Raw genomic sequence first — 20,898 nt, 5'->3', positions numbered from 1 at the left:
ATGTATTAATTAAGGGTTATTACATAATTAGGAACCAGCCAAAAACAGATAATTGACAAAATAGTGTACCTAAATCAAGTTACAATTGAAGAAATAATAATTAATCAAGTAGTTATGTCAAAATTGGATTTAAAACCGTATAATGTTAAACACTATTTTCATATGTCTGCTTTGGATGAGTATCAATCAGATATGTTATGCTAAGCTCGGCAAAAGCCTTGACCAAATGGATAGATAAGCAATTGTGCGAAGTCAGGAAACAAAAGAAACTGCAAAAGAGACATTGTCCTTTCAAGAGGTGGCGTACATAGGTGGTCAAATTCCAATTAAAACAAACCAACATTTAAATTAACCAATTATGAAATTACACAGACATGGTCTGAGATGACGTATTGATAATTTAGGGGATAGAAGTAAAGGCTTTGAACAACATCTTTGCTAGCTAGTCACGTACTGGATGTACCTGAGGCAGAATTTGAAAGAATTGCTGTCAACGAAGGAACAAGAGGACAACATTATTCTTCAGTGACCTGATCACTTGTTTGAAGCTGTAAAGTCTAATTTGTGTTGTTAAGTATACTTGTTCGTTTTTGAAATGAACATTTTCTTTTAATTTACTACTCAAGAGTCCATCGTGCCTTATGGTTATGTCTTGTTCGAACTTAATGATTCATTAGATTTTGTTGGATTAATTGCATGGTTAAGGATTAAGATAAATTAATCTATAAAAAAACTACACCTCTTCTTTCTGCTGACCACATCAGCTGCAGTCTATTGTGTTTCTGTGAGATCTCTCTCTCCCTCTCTTTCTTTTTTCTGTCCAAAAACTTAGAGACTGAAAGTCTGTCCACAGTGAGCCTAACTGCTCTTGCCTTTGTATTCAGGTGTAAACGTTTTGCACCTTGCTCCCAGTAAGTTTCGACCTGGGCCTTCTCGGTCCCAGTGATAACAAGGCCACAAAAGCTCCTTGTCAGGCAGAACTCATAACAGATCACATGACCCTCTTCACTACTCCATTTTACCTTAAGTTAAAGAGATTGTTTAAAACATAACAATCTTATAAAACTTCACACGTCTAACACACAGCTCTCTCGTGCAGTTGCTAGCTGTCAACGGGAAAGGGGATGAAATTGCCTTCTTGAGCAAGCAACATGCCTGCCATTTGCTTTCTCCTATTATCTATTTGGAATGACTTATGTAACTGATACAACCTGTGAAATGATCCAGATGCATAGCAGCTAGAGGTTGCTGTGATCTTCATTATCACTATGTTATTGGATAAGTTTGGTTGCAGGTCACTTTGCAGCAAGCAACACAATTCAGCCAATCTCCCTTCTGCATCATAGCCTACTCAAGCACTGTTTCTCTGACATATCGATGCATGTTCACTTTAGTAAGCGCAGGTATGGAGATATTGGTAGATGAACACTGAGTGCCAGTACAGCCTGACCTATCTTGCAATCCTCCATTGGTTGTTCCTCCGTTTCATCCAGAAAATACAGGTTTAGGGCACTCCCATGGGAAAACTTGCTGTGTTATTATTAATGGATGGTGTCAATTTTAGCGTTAACCTAACATTTGCTATAAAGGTATCTTAATAGCTATAAAGAAGAAACACAAGAAAGTACAGATCTGGTTGAAATTCTCATTGCAGTCTTCAGGCAGGGATATTCCTCAACAACCTTAGCTCCAGTAACCATAGAGAATATAGATTTTTAAATAAATGATAACTTGCTGAGAATTGCACAAAGGATATTAATATCATTCAGAGCTATTTACATATCAAAGTGGTTGGGTTCCAGGAAAAATTATCAGCAGAAAATTGCACAAGTGGGCAAATGGATAGAGAACTTGCATAACATTTCTTCACCCAAATTTTCAGTTGGTTTTGAACAATTTACTTCCCATTTTTGAGCAAATCTGGAAATTAAAACTCGCATGTACACAAGTGCTGCACTTAAATTGAGGTGATGCTACCAGAGGAGCTCTCAACTCTTTTGGGAGTGCTGTAATAGAAATAGGGCAACACTGGTTTTTTGCAGTAGTAATAGAAATCTTTTCTTCTTAGCATTCCAGAAACCCAGTAGAATGTCTGGATTGAAGGACAGAGGTTGAATGGATGTACAAGACCTATGAAATTATTACAGATGCATCTAAACATGGGAATGCAGCTAAATGCAGGAAGAATGCAGCTTTGTTAGTGAAGTCAGTAGCCATTATGTTACCAATAGCCCTGAGCTTCAAAAAGAAATCTACCCAGTGCCTTTTCTCCTTCAAATAATGCAAGCACCATGTACTGCTGCACAATGAAGGCTTCATATCTTTTTCCTGGACATTGGTCATTGACATTGCTAATGATGTTTATCATTAGCCAGGTAAACATAAATTGAGTGTAAATATCCTCCATTCAGAGAATGCTACAGCAAAGGAGGCCATTTGGTCCATCAACAGGAATTGCTACAATTTGCTGGAAATTATTTTTCTCTCTTTTATTCAGTGTATGTTTAATATTTTTGTTTGAGTTGTATTGCTAGTATCATTGGGGATTATTTAAGCAATTATGCCATTTCAATTGTATACATTAATTCAGTTTCATCACATCATTGGGTTTAGTAATTCTCAGTCTGTTTCCCAATGAGGTTATTGAGATTCAAAAACCAAGAAGATCTTATTGGCACTAATAATGATTAGGAAATATACATGCAACTGTTCAAAAAATCTTCCATGTAAAATGATCATGAAAGATAATCTAATCATGTTCCTTTTGCAATGCTTGGGTTTTAGTAGAATCCTTATGGGGAAGCTGTAGCTTTAATGTTCAAAGTCAGTTCTCAATTAGTTAGTCTGTCTTTAAAGAAGAAAAAAAATTATATTTATATAGCATCTTTTTAATCTTTTGGACAAATCCCAAGTGCACCATACAGAATGAGTTACATCATACCATTCCTGTTGTTATTTGGGTGAACATGGCAGCCATTCTGCACACAGCAGAATCCGCAAAACAGCAATGTGATCACTGACCATTTCTTATGGTTGTTGGCTGAGGGTGAAAATATAATTGCATCCCTTACAAGCATGAAGGAAGCTGTAATCATGGAAATGCTGTACAATGTAAATCAATTCACATTGGTTTTTGCAGAATAAGATGATAGAGCAAAACATCATCAAAATTAGGGTAACTCTGGGCATTAGAGCACTGAGACTTAGAACCATGGAATGCGTAATTGGCAAAGGTTCAATGTGCACACTTACTGCTTGTAATGAGCTAAGTTTAGCTTTGTAGTTGCTCCATTTTTGTGCAAGGGGTGGAAAAACTGGTGGGGAGGCTGCATAGCTTCTGATGGCTGATCACAGGTAGAATTGCCAGTAAGTTCCAAGCAGTCTAACTGTCTGGTCCCTTGGCGGTACAAGTGTCTGTAGAAAAATTAGTCAAGTTATTGCCCCTCGGTACTTGCTTAACACATAGGTGTGTTTGCATACTACCTGTTGTGAAAGATCTCTCCTGGGGTAATTTGCAAGGATGCATTAACATGAAAACTTGCTGCTGTTGTAAATGTCTCTTCTGTTAGAAAAGCTGCCCCTGATCCAGATATTTTTTGCAATAGGTCATAGTTCAGCATGTGATACAATGTAACAGCTTGTCTTGTGAAATGGAGGCACCATGGGCAGGACCTTTGTGAATAAGCTTTATAAATATAACTCTATTTAAATGATTTTCCATTCTGAGTCACGCTTTTTGAGTGGATTGTTACCTAACATTTCCTCAATGTTGAAAACACTGTTATAAAAAGGAGAGTGACAAAACAATGTCATACAAAGAATTTATTCTGTGCAAAGACTGAAGCTCTTAGCAAGTGCAGATTTTCATATAAATTTTCCCAGACCAAAAAAAAAGGAGCAAAGGGGAATTTTCCAGGTTTAAGCCACACTACTGGAAGAACAATTTGTGTAACTTCACAACACTATTACACACTATCAGGCTCCAGAAATAAAGCCACTTACTTATCAAGCAGATGATACCTCCATTGACCAAGGACAATTTGAAGTCCATACAGGAGATGGATTGTGTTCCCAGTTTAATTTTCCCAAATCAGAACCTCTTCTTGAGATTGTTCCTCCATCTCTTTGCAGGGGATAACCTTTGTGTTGTTTCTCCAATTATACTACTTTGAATGTAAGAGGAAAAACAATGCTCTGGTGAACAAGAAAGCAATTTGAAATCCATCTAAGAAAGTTCTTTTTTGTCCTTAGCCTGTCTTGTCAGCCAATAGCATATGTTTGTTAACAATTCAATGGAACCAGGCTTGATTGATCTGTCTTAGGTGCAACCTTCACAAAAGCTTCTAAAACATTGTGGTGTATGGTGGTCATCACTTCAACTTCATCATTGTAAAATAGCAACAGCCATGCCCAGATTAAGTGCTAGCAGTGTTCCAGCCAGAGAGATGCCTGATGCCCCTCCACACTCCTCTGCATTTTCCTGTGGAGATAATATAGCTTGTCATTAAAACAAAATCTAAGATCCTTTCTCTTTCTATTAAGATTTTCTTCCACACACTCCTGAAGATACTGACATATGCTGAAATACAGTTCTTTGGACAATGATAGCACCTCAGCCAAACAGCTGTTCTGCATTTATCAGCCAAGGCAGTGAGTACTGGCAGCCTATTCAGTCAGGGAGGGCAATCAGAGCCAAGCTAGATCCTAAACCAAGATAGCCTCATCCACACAAATGGGGAAAGAAAATTGACAGGTGTGGGATCAATGCTGATGTGTTTCCTAGCAGTTAGTTCAGAGGGCATGGAATAAGTCATTTGTCTTTCTGTCTCCCGGTCAATATTCAATACATATTTGGAAAGAACAGAGAAAACTTGGGCTTGTAAGTGACACTATTGAAGTGGCACCATCCAAGTTGCTCTCTTTCTTATGGAGACACAACCTATCACTTAACTGCTGATGCTTGATCTCTTAGATAAGAATTAAAGCACAATATACCAGGGAATTGAAGGATGGAAGAATGCAGTGTTCTACCATTGCATTTTGGTCAATTGCCAACATATTTCTCCTCCAGGTATCCTCCAATGATGTTCTTTTAAATTAAAATATATGTAAGATTTATAAAGTGTTTATCATGGACCACTTTGAATGATAGTGAAACTGCTATACTGAAAACCAGCACCAAAGAGACACCTATCAGATTGTAATACTATTTTGCTTCATTGCACTCTATGCGTATGGATCGACTTTTTGTGCTACAACAGAGTTTGTCCTGAATTACACCTTACCTCAGGGTGGAATGCATGACAGGAATTGGGTCGACGCCTTAACTTTTGTGATCGCATACGATCGCATTTAACCGATGCATTATTTACACAGGTGTTAAGAAATAATAGTTGAATTATTGGAGATTATTAGTATATTAGTAGAGATTATCAGTCAACACTTTTAACAGCACTGAGTAGTAGTAGATTTCTAGATACCAATGACATCAATGGATATGGGGATAATGCAGGAAGATGGCATTGAGGTCAAAGATCAGAGATGATCTAGTTAAAGGCGGAGCAGGCTCAAGGGGCCGAATGACCTATTTTTGCTCCAATGAGCCCTCCATTGGGTTTGCCAGGATAAACACTGGACTCTAGTGAATTTTACAACATGGGACTGATTTTTGTGTGCTGCAAAGTTGCCACATGTGCTTATGCATGGTACCATCCTGATACTATTACATTATACTATGGCCGGGAAGAAATAGAGGCATGCTTGAATTGAGCTGGCTAGTATGTCACTGCAATCTCTAGCAGTAGCAGGCTGCCTGTTGGGCCGGACCCTGTGAAAACAGTTTTCGTTCAGTTGTTGCCAGAGACAATGGGCGGAATTTTCCCTTCTGGAGACTAAGTGTGGTGGCGGGCGGGTTTCATGGCAGATTTCCTGCTGAGTGGCGGGACAGGAAATTGCGTCCGATTTCATGCTTGGAAGCTCATTAATTATGCATCGCTGAGTAGCTCTCTGAATCACATGGAGGGGTGGCACTGATTTGTCCAGCCCACAATTACCTAATGGGGTCAAAAGGTCAAGGCACCATATTTAAACGCCACACGGACACACTCATTAATCTCAGCAGGTCAGCTGGTTGCCCGGAAATGTCTTGGTATGGCTGCACCAAGGAAGAAAGCTGCACTGAAGTTCAGCAATGGCTCTCTTGAGGCCCTCATTTGTGGAGTCTGCCGGCACCGGGAAGTCCTCTATCCGAGGGATGGCTCCAGGGGGCTGGGAGCCGGCTGTAAGGGAGCTCAGCTTACCGGGCACCCGCCGGAAAAACTCCATCTATTGATGGATGAATGATGAACGATGTATCATTCACTCTAATCTCACACTCTCATAATGGCATCATCACTCAAAGAGTTACACTGCTCAGGGATCTCACACAGAATTGGCTGGGGAGACATCAGCACCGATTGTCTCACGGACACTTTAACATCACCAGTATCTCATCTATCATGCTGCACAAACTCCATCCTCAGCCCTTACTGGGGAGGGATCAGCACACACAGCAGGCATGCATGCTTCCCAACCTCTCCTCCATCTCTTCTCATCACATTACATTCCATTTATTTTCATGCAGACCAAGCTCGCCCACAACCAGAGGGCCATGTCCCAGATGGGAGGAGGGATGGCAGATGTCCAGGAGCTGACCCACTTTGAGGAGGATGCCGCCAAGTTGGCAGGCAAGGACAGAGATCGATCCTGTGGGGAAGGCTAGATCGGCTTCTCCCAGCAAGCCAGTACGGGTGAGCCCTCCAAGAGTTGATCACATCCTGATAATCACAGTGAATTACATCCAATGTTGTATTCTGCCTGCTTATTAACTACATCCATCTTCTCTCTCTTACAGGCACCAGCAGGCCCAGGCAGACCACCAGAGCTACCATAAGCCCTAGCCCCAGGCCACCTTAGAGGAGGATGCTGAGGATGCATCAGAAGAACAACTGTCACTGCGATCACCTGCACCCTCCACCAGCACAGAGGCACACACCCTGGTGGGTCATTGATCTAGATTAGGTCGGGGCCACATTCTGGGGAACGCCTCACAAACATGTCTCCACAGCAGTCGGAGGCAGTGACAGCTCAGGTCTCAGGCACATAGGGGACAGCTGGAGATCAGGCACCCGCTATTCTGAGTCAGATGATAAACCTCTGTAAGCGACCGTCTCTAACCTTCTGGATTTGCAACGACAGGCAGTGGAAAATCAGGTAGAGTTGTGAGAGGCAGTCAACAGACTAGAGCAAGGATGGAGGAGTCCATTTCTCCAACCATGCTTGCATCTTAGGGCAGAATTTTCCGTGTCCAATGGTGTCAGGCGTCATTGCGGGCATGAGCGGATAATATGGCGGGAAGGCCAAAAATCAGTCTCATGACGTCGTCCGCTCTGCCCGTCAATGACGGGCTGCCTTTCCCACCATTAGACGTTGGGAACTTCATTTTAATAAATCTGCATATCATTATAAGCCCAGATTGCCAGAATCATCCCCACACGCTAGATCATCCAGGTACGTTGGCATTTGTTTCACAACTGAACATAAGTGGCGTGCACCTGGCGAGCTGCACTTCACTCGGGGCTTTGAGGTTTGTTTGCCTACCTTGCTTCAGGCAGCACTCGCGGTCATCACCGCCAGGCTTCACAGGCAGCACCACATCACTTTTAGGGGGCTCATGGGCAGGTGTCTGCCTACCAGACCAGCCATAAGTTGGGGGTGGCTTTTCAATGGCTGCAGGGCTATGGCTTGCTTGGGGAAGTGGGAGGAGTGGCCTCAGGCAAGGGAAGAGGTTGCAGGGCTAGGGCATTAATGGGGAATGGGTGTATCCCAGGCTGTGTGTGGGGCACATGTTGATCTGTGCAAGTGGCCTCAAGAGGGTGAGGGCTGAGGAGGCAGCCTCAAGAGGAGATGAGGCCAGATGGTGAAGAGCGGGTGTGTGTGAGTGAGTGAGTGCTGGCAGCGAGTGAGATGCTAGCGAATGTGTGATGGTCTTGTGAGTGTGTGAGTTTAGAGTGATGAGATGGTTGCTCTTACCCTGGCAGCACAGATTAGATCATTCATTCTCTTTCTGCACTGGATGGCCGACCTCTTCTGTGCAGCATTGGCACTGACCACCACTGCCACCGCCTTCCAAGCCAGAGTGGTGACACTGATGGGACTCCTTTGTTCAGAGTGGGGGTAGAGGACATTGCGGCGGGCTCCGATGGTGTCCAGAAGGCATCCCAGGGATATGTCACTGAATTGGGGGGCTGTAGTCTTCTTGCATTTTGGGGCCATGTCTTCTGTGCAGCAGTCTTGGGCTGGAAGCACAGAGCTGTGTGCGTGGCTTACTTTAAATGTGGCGCCTGGCATGAGGAAACAGCGAGGTGACGGTGTGGTGGGTGAAGGAGGCCGCCAACAATGAAATGGCATGTTTACTCGGAATGCTTGATTAATGAGGCGGGATTGGGATGATATGGCGAGAAAACCTGCCATTGCAGCCAACGGGTAAAATGCCCTTTTTCTTGCCCGCTACCGCACTTAGTGCAAATTGGGGATGATTCCACCCTTAGTCTCAGCCAAAAGTTTCTCATTAAGGTGGCGAAGGCTGCATCAAGTCCTTTGATGCGGTGTTTGTGCTGCTGTCCTGACTTTTACTTCCCAGAGTACACAGATACAGGGTTCAGCACTGACCTTTCCAAAGATTGGGGCCTGGTGAATCATGAGGACTGAAGGTTCAAGTCCGAACGCTGAACTTGCTTTCGATGTGACTGGTTGTAAAGGCCTTTCAACGCACTGACATGGTACTAAGGAACAGAAGGAATGTGGCTGTGCCCTGTTGCCTGTACCTTACTCCTCCTGGAATCCTGTGGTTATCAGTGTGGTGCTTCTTTGATGGCATCCTCACATGGAAGCTGACCCTCATCTCCCTATTCAAGTTCCTGCCCTTCCTGCTCTTCATCATCCGAGGAGCCCTCAGACTCTTCCATGTCTCCCTTTGGTAAGGGAATCCCCCCTTTGAAGCGCCAGATTGTGAAGGGCGCAATAGACCACGATTATGCAGGACACCCTCTGTGGAGAATACTGCAGAGCCCCACCTGACCAGTCCAAACACCAGAAGTACGTCTTCAGGATGCCAATGGTCTGCTTGATGATGGATTGTGTCAAGCTATGCGCCATATTATATCTCTCCTCCAGTGCACTCTGAGGATGACGCACAGGTGTCATGAGCCATTGTTAGAGTGGGTACCCCTATCCCCAAGCAGCCATCTCTATAATCGCTGAGGCCCTTTGAATATGCGAGGCACCTGGGAATGACTCAGGGAACTCCCAGGACTTCTGGCACAAATGTGCATGATGTGCTCCTGATGAACATCAGGGGCTGGTGCCATGGAGCTCTCAAATGGAGCCACATGTGTGCAATGTGTACACCCTGAACTCTAGGGAAGCTAGCTGCACACCTCAGAAATCTAGCAGCCTGGCTAGCTTCATCGAATGTGAACTTCACATAATGAAGACCCTTATTTGATCAGAATACCAGATCAGAGATTGCAGGAGTGCCTTTGGTAAGCTGGTATCTATCACCTCCTTGTTACATTTGTGTGCTGAGGACTGAGATGCCGCATAGAGTCCCTGTGGATCCCAGGAACAATCTGCAGATAAAATAATTAAGCATGGTGGTGACTTTCAGGGGCACTGGCAGGGGATGTCCTCCCAGTTCATGGGGCGTTAGATCCTCCTACAGAATGCGGCAGCTATGATCCACCACATCTCTTGACAAGCGCAGACGTGCGGCATTGTCTTTTGTTCATCTCCAGGTAGGAAAGTCTTCTTCGGTGGACACTTGGTCGTGTGAGTCACCTCAGTGGGATGGGTTTAACCTCCTCATCCTCTGGGTCTTGCTGGGGGTCCCCTGGACCTTGGACCTCAGGCTGGGGCTCCTCTCAAAGCTGCGTTAGGTGGCGCTGGGCCCATCTTCTCCTCCTCAATCGATCACTGCATCAAGAAGACAGCATTGAGCACAGGCTCTATTATTCAATCCTCCTTCTCCCTGTGGATTGATAGATGCAACACATTAATGAATACTGGGCTAATATAGTAGGCCTCACACTCACAAACAGAAAGCCAATATCATGCCCTAGAGCTGTGTCTGCGCCATTAGCTTTTCGCTGATCCAGCCTTGCAGCTGAGACACAAACTCACACATCTAGGTGACCAAGATGCTTACTTGGCTACGTGGCATCTCAATCCCACAAAGCTTGGAAGAGATTTGGACAAATTCATGAAATGCGCCACCTTGGCAAAGGCACTCCTGCAATCTCTGATCTGGTATGTTGATCAAGCTCAACTTGCACCAGCAATGAATGGATGCCCTTTAGTCCGTTATCCATGCTAATTGGAGAAAGCACATTACAGAGTTTCATTGATGATCTGGCAGGTATGCAGCAGCTGTGCTTCCTTAATGGTTGCCTGTATTTTCCATTCTCACATACCTCTCTGTTAAAGCTCAAATGGAGCAATGGTATTGTGAAGTCAATGGCGGGATATTCCGGCCCTGACCGCTGCCAGTATCATCCGATCCCGCTGAAAGTCAATGGACTTTTGGCTGGGCCGCTGAATTTCCCATGGCGGGTCCCACCACGATGGGCCCAGGAAATCCCAACCAATGACTCCTGCAGTCTCTCGTTAAAGCATACCGAAAAGCAATGGCTCCAATGGCACCTTCTCAAGGAAGTCTTCCTCTTTTCTCTTAGCTCTGACTCTATTTCAATGTTGTGACTCTAAGCAGTATGAGAGGCCCCTGAAAGGGCTCCTTAGTCCAGCAGTGGGCTCTTCCCACACTGCCTCAGACCCCTCCCATGCAGATTCCTTTCCAGTTTCGAATTCAAACTGTGCAACAACTTAGGGATTTCAAGATGGTGGTGCTGCATTTTAATTTTGAGACCAGCTTCGACCCTCCCCCTGTCAGTGTTCGGGTCCCTCCAATCTTCCTGGAATCCCATGGTGTGCAGGTAGAGCTCCCTGTGGTTATTCTCCAGCCTCCCTCAGTAAACATGGATCCATTGTATTTATGGTACACATTCCAGCCCTCCTTCCTGAACCCATCACTGTTCATGTCCCAATGTCCCACGTGGACCTCACCCCTCTACAACTGGAGGCACAGTCACATAAAGAGGAGAACCCCCATCCCCACCCAGGAGAGCTTTGAATAACCGTCCTTTATTGTGTTATCCCCATTTACAAGCTGCAGATGCCTCCCCTGAACTTAACTATCCCATCAACAGCTCAGTGCCAAGCCAGACAACCCCACTGCCACTGTCTGTAAGGCCATGTCCATGCCCTGCACACCAAGCTGTGCCTTATCCCGATTGAACACACAGGCCTTGCCCCTCCCTGGTGCGGGACTATGATGTGCGTGCCATGCATAGCCCTGTAGCATCGGCTGCAAAGCTCCAGGACTGCCTTTATTCTCTCGCCCTGACTATGAGGCCCACAAAGCCTCAGAACTGCCTTTAATCTCTCACCTCGACCTCTTGGCCCCAGACCAGGGACTATGACTGTCTTTCAATGAGCTCTCCCATTCCTTGTTTACTGATGACCACACAGTCTCTCTCCCCCATAGCCATGAGAACGTGCAACCTGTCCCTCATGTGCAAGCCATTCCCGTTCTCCACCTCCATGAGTCTTTGTGCAACTCATCCCTCTTGTGACACACTAACATATCTCCTCCACAACCCCCCCGCCCCGCCCCCTGATTCCGGAGTCTGCATCCCCTCCCATTCATATAGTTCAATTCCAATCCACCCCCTTCTGAGGTATGCGTTCTAATCTTCCACATGGGTCTCCAGCTTCCCCACTTTTGGTCTCCCCTTTACCTGCCATTGCCTCCTCCCTCTCCAACTCCACCGTAGCTTATTGTCCCCCATGTCGCCTTCCTCCTTCCTCCCTCCAACTCCACCATAGCTCATTGCCCCACATGTCTCCATCCTCCTTCCTCCTTCTCCCCCAACCACCACCCCCCTGCCCCCCGACCAGTTGCAATGCTAGAATGCTGGACTCTGTCTCAGAGTGCAACCCTGCCTGAGACCTGCAGAACACACCCTCCTGGAGTACGTAGGAACGCAGTGAGCAAACCAATCCTACACCCCCACTAGTGTGGCATTACATTGCCATTGCTGAGAAACTGGAGCAGCGCTGTTGCAGGTAGGCTTTGAATGTCATACTCACCTCGAAGTCACGAGGACAGCCGCACGCCACTTGTATCCGAACATGCTTTAGACCGCTCTAGTTTCCCACTGTCACATGGCACATAATTTGGAGGTGAAATGTGATCCTGGTGAGTAGCATTTTTGATGAGCATTCATGACATGGTAACGCATGCAAATGGCGTTCTCAGCATAGGTCAGCGGGAAACCTGACTTGCCATCAGCCCACCGTGAAAGAGGCGAGGGAACAATTCCAAACTGATTTCCCACCAGCGGGATTCAAATTTTTGGTCTCTCTCCAAATTTTCTGCTCCCACCTACCATGAAACCTGTTATTGGCAGGGCCAGAAAATTCCACCCAATGTCCGCAAATATAGTTGATGGTATTTTGAGGCGTGCAGCCTAATCAAGTTTTCTGATAATGGCTTCATTTGTGCAGTACTGGTGAAGGGCTGATGTTCTGTAATCGGTATGCTTCCGAAGAACCATCCAATATCATGATTACCTAACCATTCACACTTGTTCATCTGTAAGTCTTCCTTTAATATTGTTTGATAGGTGAGGTCTGGCCATCTCTATACATAGATATAGTTGTATCATATACGAGGATTTCAATTGTAAAACCTATTGGTGCTAGTAATGGTGCTGGGGAAGCACCAATAAAAAAGGCACCACTTGACACAAAGGTTCATGAGAACCTCAATGTGAGTGGAAAACGAACATTACAGAAATGTCCTTAGAACACTTGAATGAATCTTCTTATTAGACTCTTAAAAAACACTTACTGCCATACGCAACTCAGCAACTAGCAATCCTGGACATACATTATTTTTAGATGGGGTACTTTAAAAGCAGTGGTCAGACATTGGGTGGGATTTTCCAGCTCCCCCACGGTGAATTTAATGGTGGGCCGGGGCAGGGGTAGAGGGGACACAATGTGGCAGGAGTTGAAAAATCGGGTTCCCACCTGTGTGAATTGATTGCGGGAACGTACGCTCCTGCCCGTCATGGCCGTGGTGGGTCACCATTCCTGCCAGAGGCTGGCATGAAACTGTTTTGCATCCTGTTAATGGGATGCAGATGAAGGCACGACTAGAATTAGCCCACCCTGTCCAATTCTCCATGCTGCCAGTGGAATATCACGCCAGGCCAGAACACGTCAAGGCCAATGTGGCATGCGCATGTTGATGCACACTTGGAAGAAGGCCTGTGGCAGCTTGCGGAGGTCAGGGGATGCAGGCCTCCAGCAGCCATGGACCTGCAGCTGTGGGTGCGTAAACATTAAACATGTGGATCTTCTCGGTGCAGCAGCTTCCAGGAGGTGGGTCTTCAAGCTGCAGGTGGACAGCTGCATGAGGTACTGTTAGATGGTGATGGTCTGTGCCGGTGGGGGAGATTAGACTGGGAGGGGAGGAATGAAGAGGTGATGTGGAGGCCTAGAGGGGGCCGGGGAGGTTGCATGTGGTAGGGGAAAGAGGAATGCTCCGGCAGTCGTGGAATGGGTGAGCTGTTACAGAATAGGTGGGTGGGGACTGCCGTGGTATAGTGTGGGTGGGGGGTAGGGGGGGGTTGGTGTGCAGGTGTGAACAGGCATTGGGGGGAAGAGGGGAAAGGGGTTCAGAGGGAGGGGTCAATGGTGTCAACTGGCAGGGGTGAGGGGGGAGTTGCATACTGAGGGAATTGTCGATAGGAAGGTATGGTGAGGGTTAAAGGAGGCAGTGGGAGCCGGTAGAGTGGGAGGGTGAGGGTTTGACAATGACAGGTGAAGGGGTGCTGAGGGTTATCAGATTGGATACAGAAGTAAACGCAGATTCTGGGGATAGGCAAGATGAGGCGGGTGCATGTCTATTATAACAGGGATGGGCTCGATGGGAAGGTAGGGGATGTGGACATTCACCTGCACGGGGTGGGTTGAAGGATAACTGTGGGAAGGTCAAATGTTACACCTGAGGGGTCAATGATTATTGGGGGGTGGGGCGGGGTGGAGGGTGTGGCTCATGGGGGGAGGGGTAAAGGTATTGGACTGCACGTCGAAGGTAACATGAGCCACAGCCGCTTGCAACTACTTAGAGCGTTGTGGCAGAGGTCTCAAGATGATGCTTGGAGTTGGGTCATTGGCGGGGGGCGGAGATGCAGGTCAGCTCAACTGGACCACTGATGAGGAACTCCAGCATGTAGTACCTACTATGCTAGGGTCTTGTAAGTGTGAAGGGTTAAGGCTCAGCATGTGTGGGAGACTTCTTGCACAGGGCTTGCAAAGGCCTTGGCAAATACCTTTGCTTCCCTGCACATGCATGATTCCGGGGGAAATAGACCCAGCCTGGGATACCCGTCTGAAGATGGCGGGGTGGGGGAGTGGGCGGGGTTGCGCAAAGGCTTAAGGACTACGAAACGCAAATAAACCAAATCAGACCTCATTAAGGTGCAAGTGTATTCTATATACAAAAGTGTCATAAGATTAACAATCATAGTGTACTGGTGCAACCACATGTGAAATCAAAACTTCTTAATTTTGCGTTCCCTACCACTTCTTCTAGGTCTCCCCCGACATCCATAGCAGGGGTGGAGGCAGCCTGCTGACCAGTTTGCCCTACTGTCTTAGAGACTCGAGGCCTGGAGGGCTCCGGCTTACTTTGGCTGACCTGCTGTGCAGCACTTGCTCCCTTGGCGGTCACAGAGGGCGAGGCTGTAGTGGTTTTATGCATGGGCCGCACATTTGAGGCTCTTGCCACTGAAGCCCATGTCCCCTGTACCATTCAGTGCGTTGAGCGTGAGTAGTTGAGGGTTCACTAACCCTGGCAGGGCGGATGAGGTCTTTTGAGGCATTGCAGGGCAGTTCTCTGGTGGAGGCCCTGGGCACTGACCTCCCTGGGGACTTCCTCCCATGCTGGGTTGAATTGATGGCTTGAACTCCTCCTTCCATCTTCTGGCTAGGGGGCGCTCCTCCTGGCCTCTACTGCATTGAGCAGCACTTTGAGGGATGCATCACTGAGTCTGGGGGCTGGACTCCCTGTGATTGGTGGGCCATCTCCTCCTTCAACGGTGGGTAAATATCCAGCCTGCTCCACCGCGAAAAACTTCGGGAAACCCCCAAATTCGTAACTAACTCGGCTAACATCGCGCGATTTGGCACAAATTCCTTCCAGCCTCCGCAGCGGGAAATACTCCCGGTTCCTACCCCTGCCACAGACTTAGGCCCAGAATGGAAAATTCCGCCAATTATTTTTAGATGGGATTTGTATCTGGTGCTGACCAGCACATTGGCCAAAAAAGCCTTATTATAATAATAGTATGAAGCTCTGGCATGTTTCAAGCAGGATTTTCCTGCACCTGTCCCTCCACGTCCCAGGCTATTGGAAATGCTTGCCACATGCAAAATGGGTACAGATCTAGGTCTTTTCTCCTTTCCTCCTCTACTTATTGCCTTTATGCCCCATGGCCTGGCACACACAAATATTAAAAACATGAAAATCACCTTTGAGGTGTATAAAGTAAACTGTGTATTGCATGAACTTGGTTTGTTTACCCAAACTTAATGATTTGATAGCTCAGCTTATTTTACGTTTGATCAGCTGGGTGCCTGCATCTGCCTGGAACACCTTCATTGTGCTTAGGAATCGGCAAACCAAACTATTCAGAAATCCACACAAACTGTGCAGCCGACAAGGACAAAACACTGGTTACCATGTCATTGAACTGAATTTGCCAGAAGGGACTTGGATATCAACTCATTCAATCCACAAGCAGCTGATCTTTAAAATTGTTTAAGTTTACTACTGATGCAGTGCTTGTCAAATAGTCTTTCAGGGGAACAATCTCTTCAAAAGAAAGTTTTTTTGATGATACCTCTGTCCTATTTCTTCATGTCTTTCGGGTGAGGGGGCTAATAGAGGGTTGTCTCCAGGGTCAATCCTATTGTGTGGCTCTATAAGCAAAATACTGGCAAGAAAGTGTATGTTAATTGCTTGAATTAAGTCGGTAAGAGGTCCACTGAAATCTTTTTTGTCCAAATAAGAACGAAGGAGATGGCAGTTCTGAAATTTTTGCCTTCTAATTTATGGAAGAACAGGGCCAAAACAAGAATGTGATTTGCCACAGGTGAACAAAAGATTCCATTCCCTGCCCCAGCTGATTTGCCAATGCATGTTTTACATAGGGTTGTTGCAATATGTTATATAAAGGATATATTTCACTTCTTTTGGTTCCAGCATGACTGGTGGGAAGATGCTGCAGTCACAGTATGCCTCAGTCACCAGGAGGAGTAGATTACTGTTTTCAATGTTCTGTATCACAAACATCCTGGAAAAGATAAAAAGTACATAGCAACTTTGAAGCACACAATTATTAGAGATGTTTTCAATATTTGTCCAATCAAATGCTCAGAAGCCTGTTTTGCCTGATTTGTTAATAACTCTCCCATTTTAACTTTCTACAAGAAACGCTCAGTCATCACACACCTGGTGGGGGGAAGATCAGGGGATAATTTGGCCTGGGGCATGAGACCAGCGCACAAGTGAGGCTAAGTATTGAAGGAGATGGAGAAAGACAGAGAGGATAAGAAAGTAACAGTTAAAGAATCAGAGGCAGGTAAAAAGTTGAGAAAAATCAAACAAATAAGGAACATATTTTCAGCAAATGTAGGCTTGCAGATGGCTTTCATTTTGTTTGCTGACTGTCAAATAGACCACAATCTTTGAATAGATCTGGGCCATATGCGGGCCAGAATCACAGAATTATTACAGTGTAGAAGGAAGCCATTTGGCCCATCGTGTCTGCACTGGCTCTCTGAGCATTTTAATTTAGTGCCAATCTCCTGCCTTTTCCCCGTAACCCTGTACATTGTTTCTATTTTTATAATCATCTAATGCCCTCCTGAATGCTTCAATTAAACCTGCCTCCACTACACTTCCAGGCAGTGCATTCCAAACCCTAACCATTTCCTGTGTGAAAAAGTTTTTTCTCACCTCGTATTTGCTTCTTTTGCAAAACACTTTAAAACTGTGCCCTCTGGTTCTCAGTCCATTTACGACGGGAACAGTTTCTCCCTATTTACTCTGTCCAGACCCCTCATGATTTTGAAAACTTCTTTCAAGTCTCCTCTCAGCCTTCTCCTCTCCAAGGAAAACAGTCCCAACTCCTCCAATCTATCCTCATAACTGAAGTATCTCATCCCTGGAACCATTCTCATTAACCTCTTCCGCATTCTCTCAAGTGCGTTTGCATCCTTCCTACAGTGTGGCACCCAGAACTGTACACAATACATCAGCTGATGTCTAACCAGTGTTTTTTATAAGTTCATCATAACCTCCCTGCTCTTGTATTCTATGCCCCTATTAATGAAGCCTAGAATACTGTATGCTTTAGAAACAGCTCTCTCTACCTGTCCTGCCACCTTTAATGACTTATGTACATATACACCCAGGTCTCTCTGCTCCTATACATACTTTAGAATAGTATCCTTTATTTTATACTGTCTCTCTTTGTTCTTTGTACCAAGGTGTATCACCTCACACTTCTCTGCATTGAAATTCATCTGCCACTTATGTGCCCGCTCCACCAATGTGTCAATGTCCTTTTGAAGTTCTACACTGTCCTCCTCATAGTTTACAATTCTCCCAAGTGTTGTGTCACCTGCAAACTTTGAAATTGTCCCCTGCATGCCAAGATCCATATCATTTATAAGTATCAGGAAGAGCAAGGGTCCCAATACCGACCCCTGGGGAACTCCGCTACAAACCTTCTTTCAGCCCGAAAAATACCCATTAACCATTACTCTCTGTTTCCTTTACCTCAGCCAATTTTGTATCCACATTGCTACTGCCCCTCTTATTCAAGACCTATAACTTTCCCCACAAGTCTTTTGTGTGGCACTGTATCGAACCCCTTTTGGAAGTCCATATACACCACATCAGTGGCCTTGCCTTCATTAACCATCTTTGTTACCACTTCAGAAACCTCCAGCAAGATGGTTAGACATGATTTTCCTTTAACAAATCCATGCTGACTCTTCTGAATCAATCCACATTTTTCCATGTGACTATTAATTCTATCCAGAATAATTGTTTCTCGAAGTTTCCCCACCACCGAAGCTAAACTGGCTGGTCTGTAATTGCAGGGCAGATCTTTGCAACCATTTTTGAACAAGGACGTAATGTTTGCAATTCTCCAGTCCTCTGGCACCTCCCCCGAATCCAGGGAATATTGAAAGATTATTGCCAGTGCCTCTACAATTTCCACTCTCACTTCCTTCAGTATTCTTGGATGCATCTTATCCGGTTCCGGTGCCTTATCAACTTTAAGTGCTGGCAGCTTATTCAATATCTCCTCCTTATCAATTTTAAGCCCTTCTATTGACTGAGTTTCCTCCTCTGTCACCATGGCCTGGGCAGCATTTGCCATGTAGGTAAAGACAGATGCAAAGTATTCATTTAGCACCTTAGCCATGCTTCTTACCTCTATTTGTAAACCCCCTTTTTTTGTCCCTAATCAGGCCTACTCCTCCTTTTAACACCCTTTTACTATTGGTGTGCTTATAGAATACTTTGGGATTTCCTTTTATGTTAGTTGCCAGTCTTTTTTCATAATCCCTCTTTGCTTCCCGTATTTTCTTTCTCATATCACTTCTGAACCTTCTGTAATCAGCTCGGTTCTCAGTTGTATTTGCTACCTGACACCTGTCGTAAGCACACTTTTTCTTCTTTAACTTAATCTCTATCTCTTTTGTCATCCAGAGAGCTCTGGATTTGTCTGTCCTACCCTACCCTTCCCACAGTCTAACTTGACTGTGCCCAAACCATCTCCTCTTTGAAGGTAGCCCATTGTTCAGCTACTGTTTTTCCCGCCAACCTTTGGTTCCAGTCTATCCGACACAGCTCCGTTCTTGCCCCATTGAAATCCGCTCTCTGCCAGTTGATTATTCTTACTCTGGATTGACCAATGTTATTTTCCACTGTCATCCTAAACCTTATGATACCATGATCACTGTCCCCTAAATGTTCCCCCACTGTCACTTGGTCTACTTGGCCTACTTCATTCCCAAGAGCCAGGTCTAGCAGTGCCTCCTTTCTTGTTGGACTGGACACAGACTGCTGTCGGGAATTTTCCTGAACATAATCTAGGAACGTTTGTCCCTCACTGCCCCTTACGTTACCACTATCCCAGTTTATAAATGGGTAATTAAAGTCCCCCATTATAATTACTCTATGATGTTTACACACTCTGTAATTTCCTTGCAGATTTGTTCCTCTATATCCTTCCCACTAGCTGGTGGTCTATATATTACACCGAGGAATGTAATCATACCCTTCTTATTCCTTAGCTCTAGCCAAATTGATTTTGACCTTGAATCGTCTGACACATCCTCTTTCTCCAGTATTGCAATGCTCTCCTTAACCAAAAACGCCACCCCCTCCTCCTTTTTTCCCTTTCCTACCTTTTCTGAACACCTTGTTACCAGGAATATTTAATACCAGATCTGCCCTTCCTTAAGCCAGGTCTCTGTTATCGCCATAACATCATAATCTCACAATGTGTGCCTGTAACTCCCCAGTTTTATTAACTATACTCCGTGCATTCACATACATGCAATGTAACCCTGATTTCGACTTCATTACTTGGTCCTTTACTCTGACTTCATCTATTAACTTATTATTCGCTATTTTAGTGCTATCTGCCTCTCCCAGCATTCGGTGCGCCCTGGTATTACTTTCTAATATTCTCTCCTGGTTCCCACACCCCTGCTGAGTTAGTTTAAACGCCCCCCCAACAGCACTAGCAAAACACCCCGCAAGGAACTCAGTCCTGCCTCCGTTCAGATGCAACCTGTCCGACTTGTACAGGTGCCATCTCCCCCAGTGCCAGTCCCTGTGTCACAGGAATCTAAAGCCCTCCCTCCTGCACCATCTTTCCAGCCAGGCATTCATCTGTCTTATCTTCCTATTTCTGTACTTGCACGTGATGCTGGGAGTAATCTGGAGATTACTACTTTAGAGGTCCTGCTTGCTAATTTTCTACCTAGCTCCCTAAATTCAGATTGCAGGACCACATCCCCCTTCCTACCTGAGTCATTGGTACCAATGCAGACCACGGCCCCTGGCTAATCTCCCTTCCACAGAAGAATATCCTGCAGCCACTCTGTGATTCCTTGACCCTGGCACCAGCACCAGGGAGGCAACATACCATCCTGCAGTCACATCTACGGCCACAGAAATGCCTGTCTGTTCCCCTAACCAGTGAATCCCCTATCATTATTGCTCTTCCTTTCTTCTTCCTCCCCTCCTGTACAGCCAAGCTGTTCGTGGTGCCACAAACTTAGCTCTGACTGCGCTTCTCTGAGAAACCAGCACCCTCACCAGCTTCCAAAACAGACAACTGATTTGTGAGCAGGACCTCAGGGGACTCTTGCACTCCCTGCCTACTTCTCTTGGACTGCCTGGTAATCACCCATTCCCTCTCTGTCTCCAGGCCCTTAAGCTGTGGTGTGACCACCTCTCTGAACATGCTATCCACGTAGCTCTCAAACTCGTGGATGCGCCACAGGGACTCCAGCCGCCGCTCAGGCTCTGAAACCTGGAACTCAAGTTTCTACAGCTAGCAACACTTCCTGCACATGTGGTTATCTAGGACACTGGTAGTGTCCATGATTTTGCACATATTACAGGACACACATTTCACTTGA

General features: G+C 45.7%; 1 protein-coding gene across 1 annotated transcript in view; it reads right to left on the bottom strand.

Moving 5' to 3' along the window:
- Window positions 1-2,781: 2,781 nt before the first annotated feature.
- The window catches only part of cacna2d4a (calcium channel, voltage-dependent, alpha 2/delta subunit 4a), a 718,409-nt gene continuing 700,292 nt past the window's right edge, over window positions 2,782-20,898 (bottom strand). Inside the window, exons 36-38 of the mRNA XM_078568258.1 lie at window positions 16,408-16,520; window positions 5,286-5,368; window positions 2,782-4,480 (exon numbers count right to left, since the gene is read on the bottom strand). Of these exons, the coding sequence (XP_078424384.1) occupies window positions 4,385-4,480; window positions 5,286-5,368; window positions 16,408-16,520 (292 nt within the window). The 3' untranslated portion in view covers window positions 2,782-4,384. The remainder of the gene's footprint in view (window positions 4,481-5,285; window positions 5,369-16,407; window positions 16,521-20,898) is intronic.

Source organism: Cetorhinus maximus, chromosome 22 (genome assembly GCF_964194155.1).
Source record: "Cetorhinus maximus chromosome 22, sCetMax3.hap1.1, whole genome shotgun sequence".
In the NCBI taxonomy this organism is placed as follows: domain Eukaryota; kingdom Metazoa; phylum Chordata; class Chondrichthyes; order Lamniformes; family Cetorhinidae; genus Cetorhinus; species Cetorhinus maximus.
Note: the sequence above shows the minus strand (reverse complement) of the source record. Positions and strands in the feature narration are given on the sequence as shown.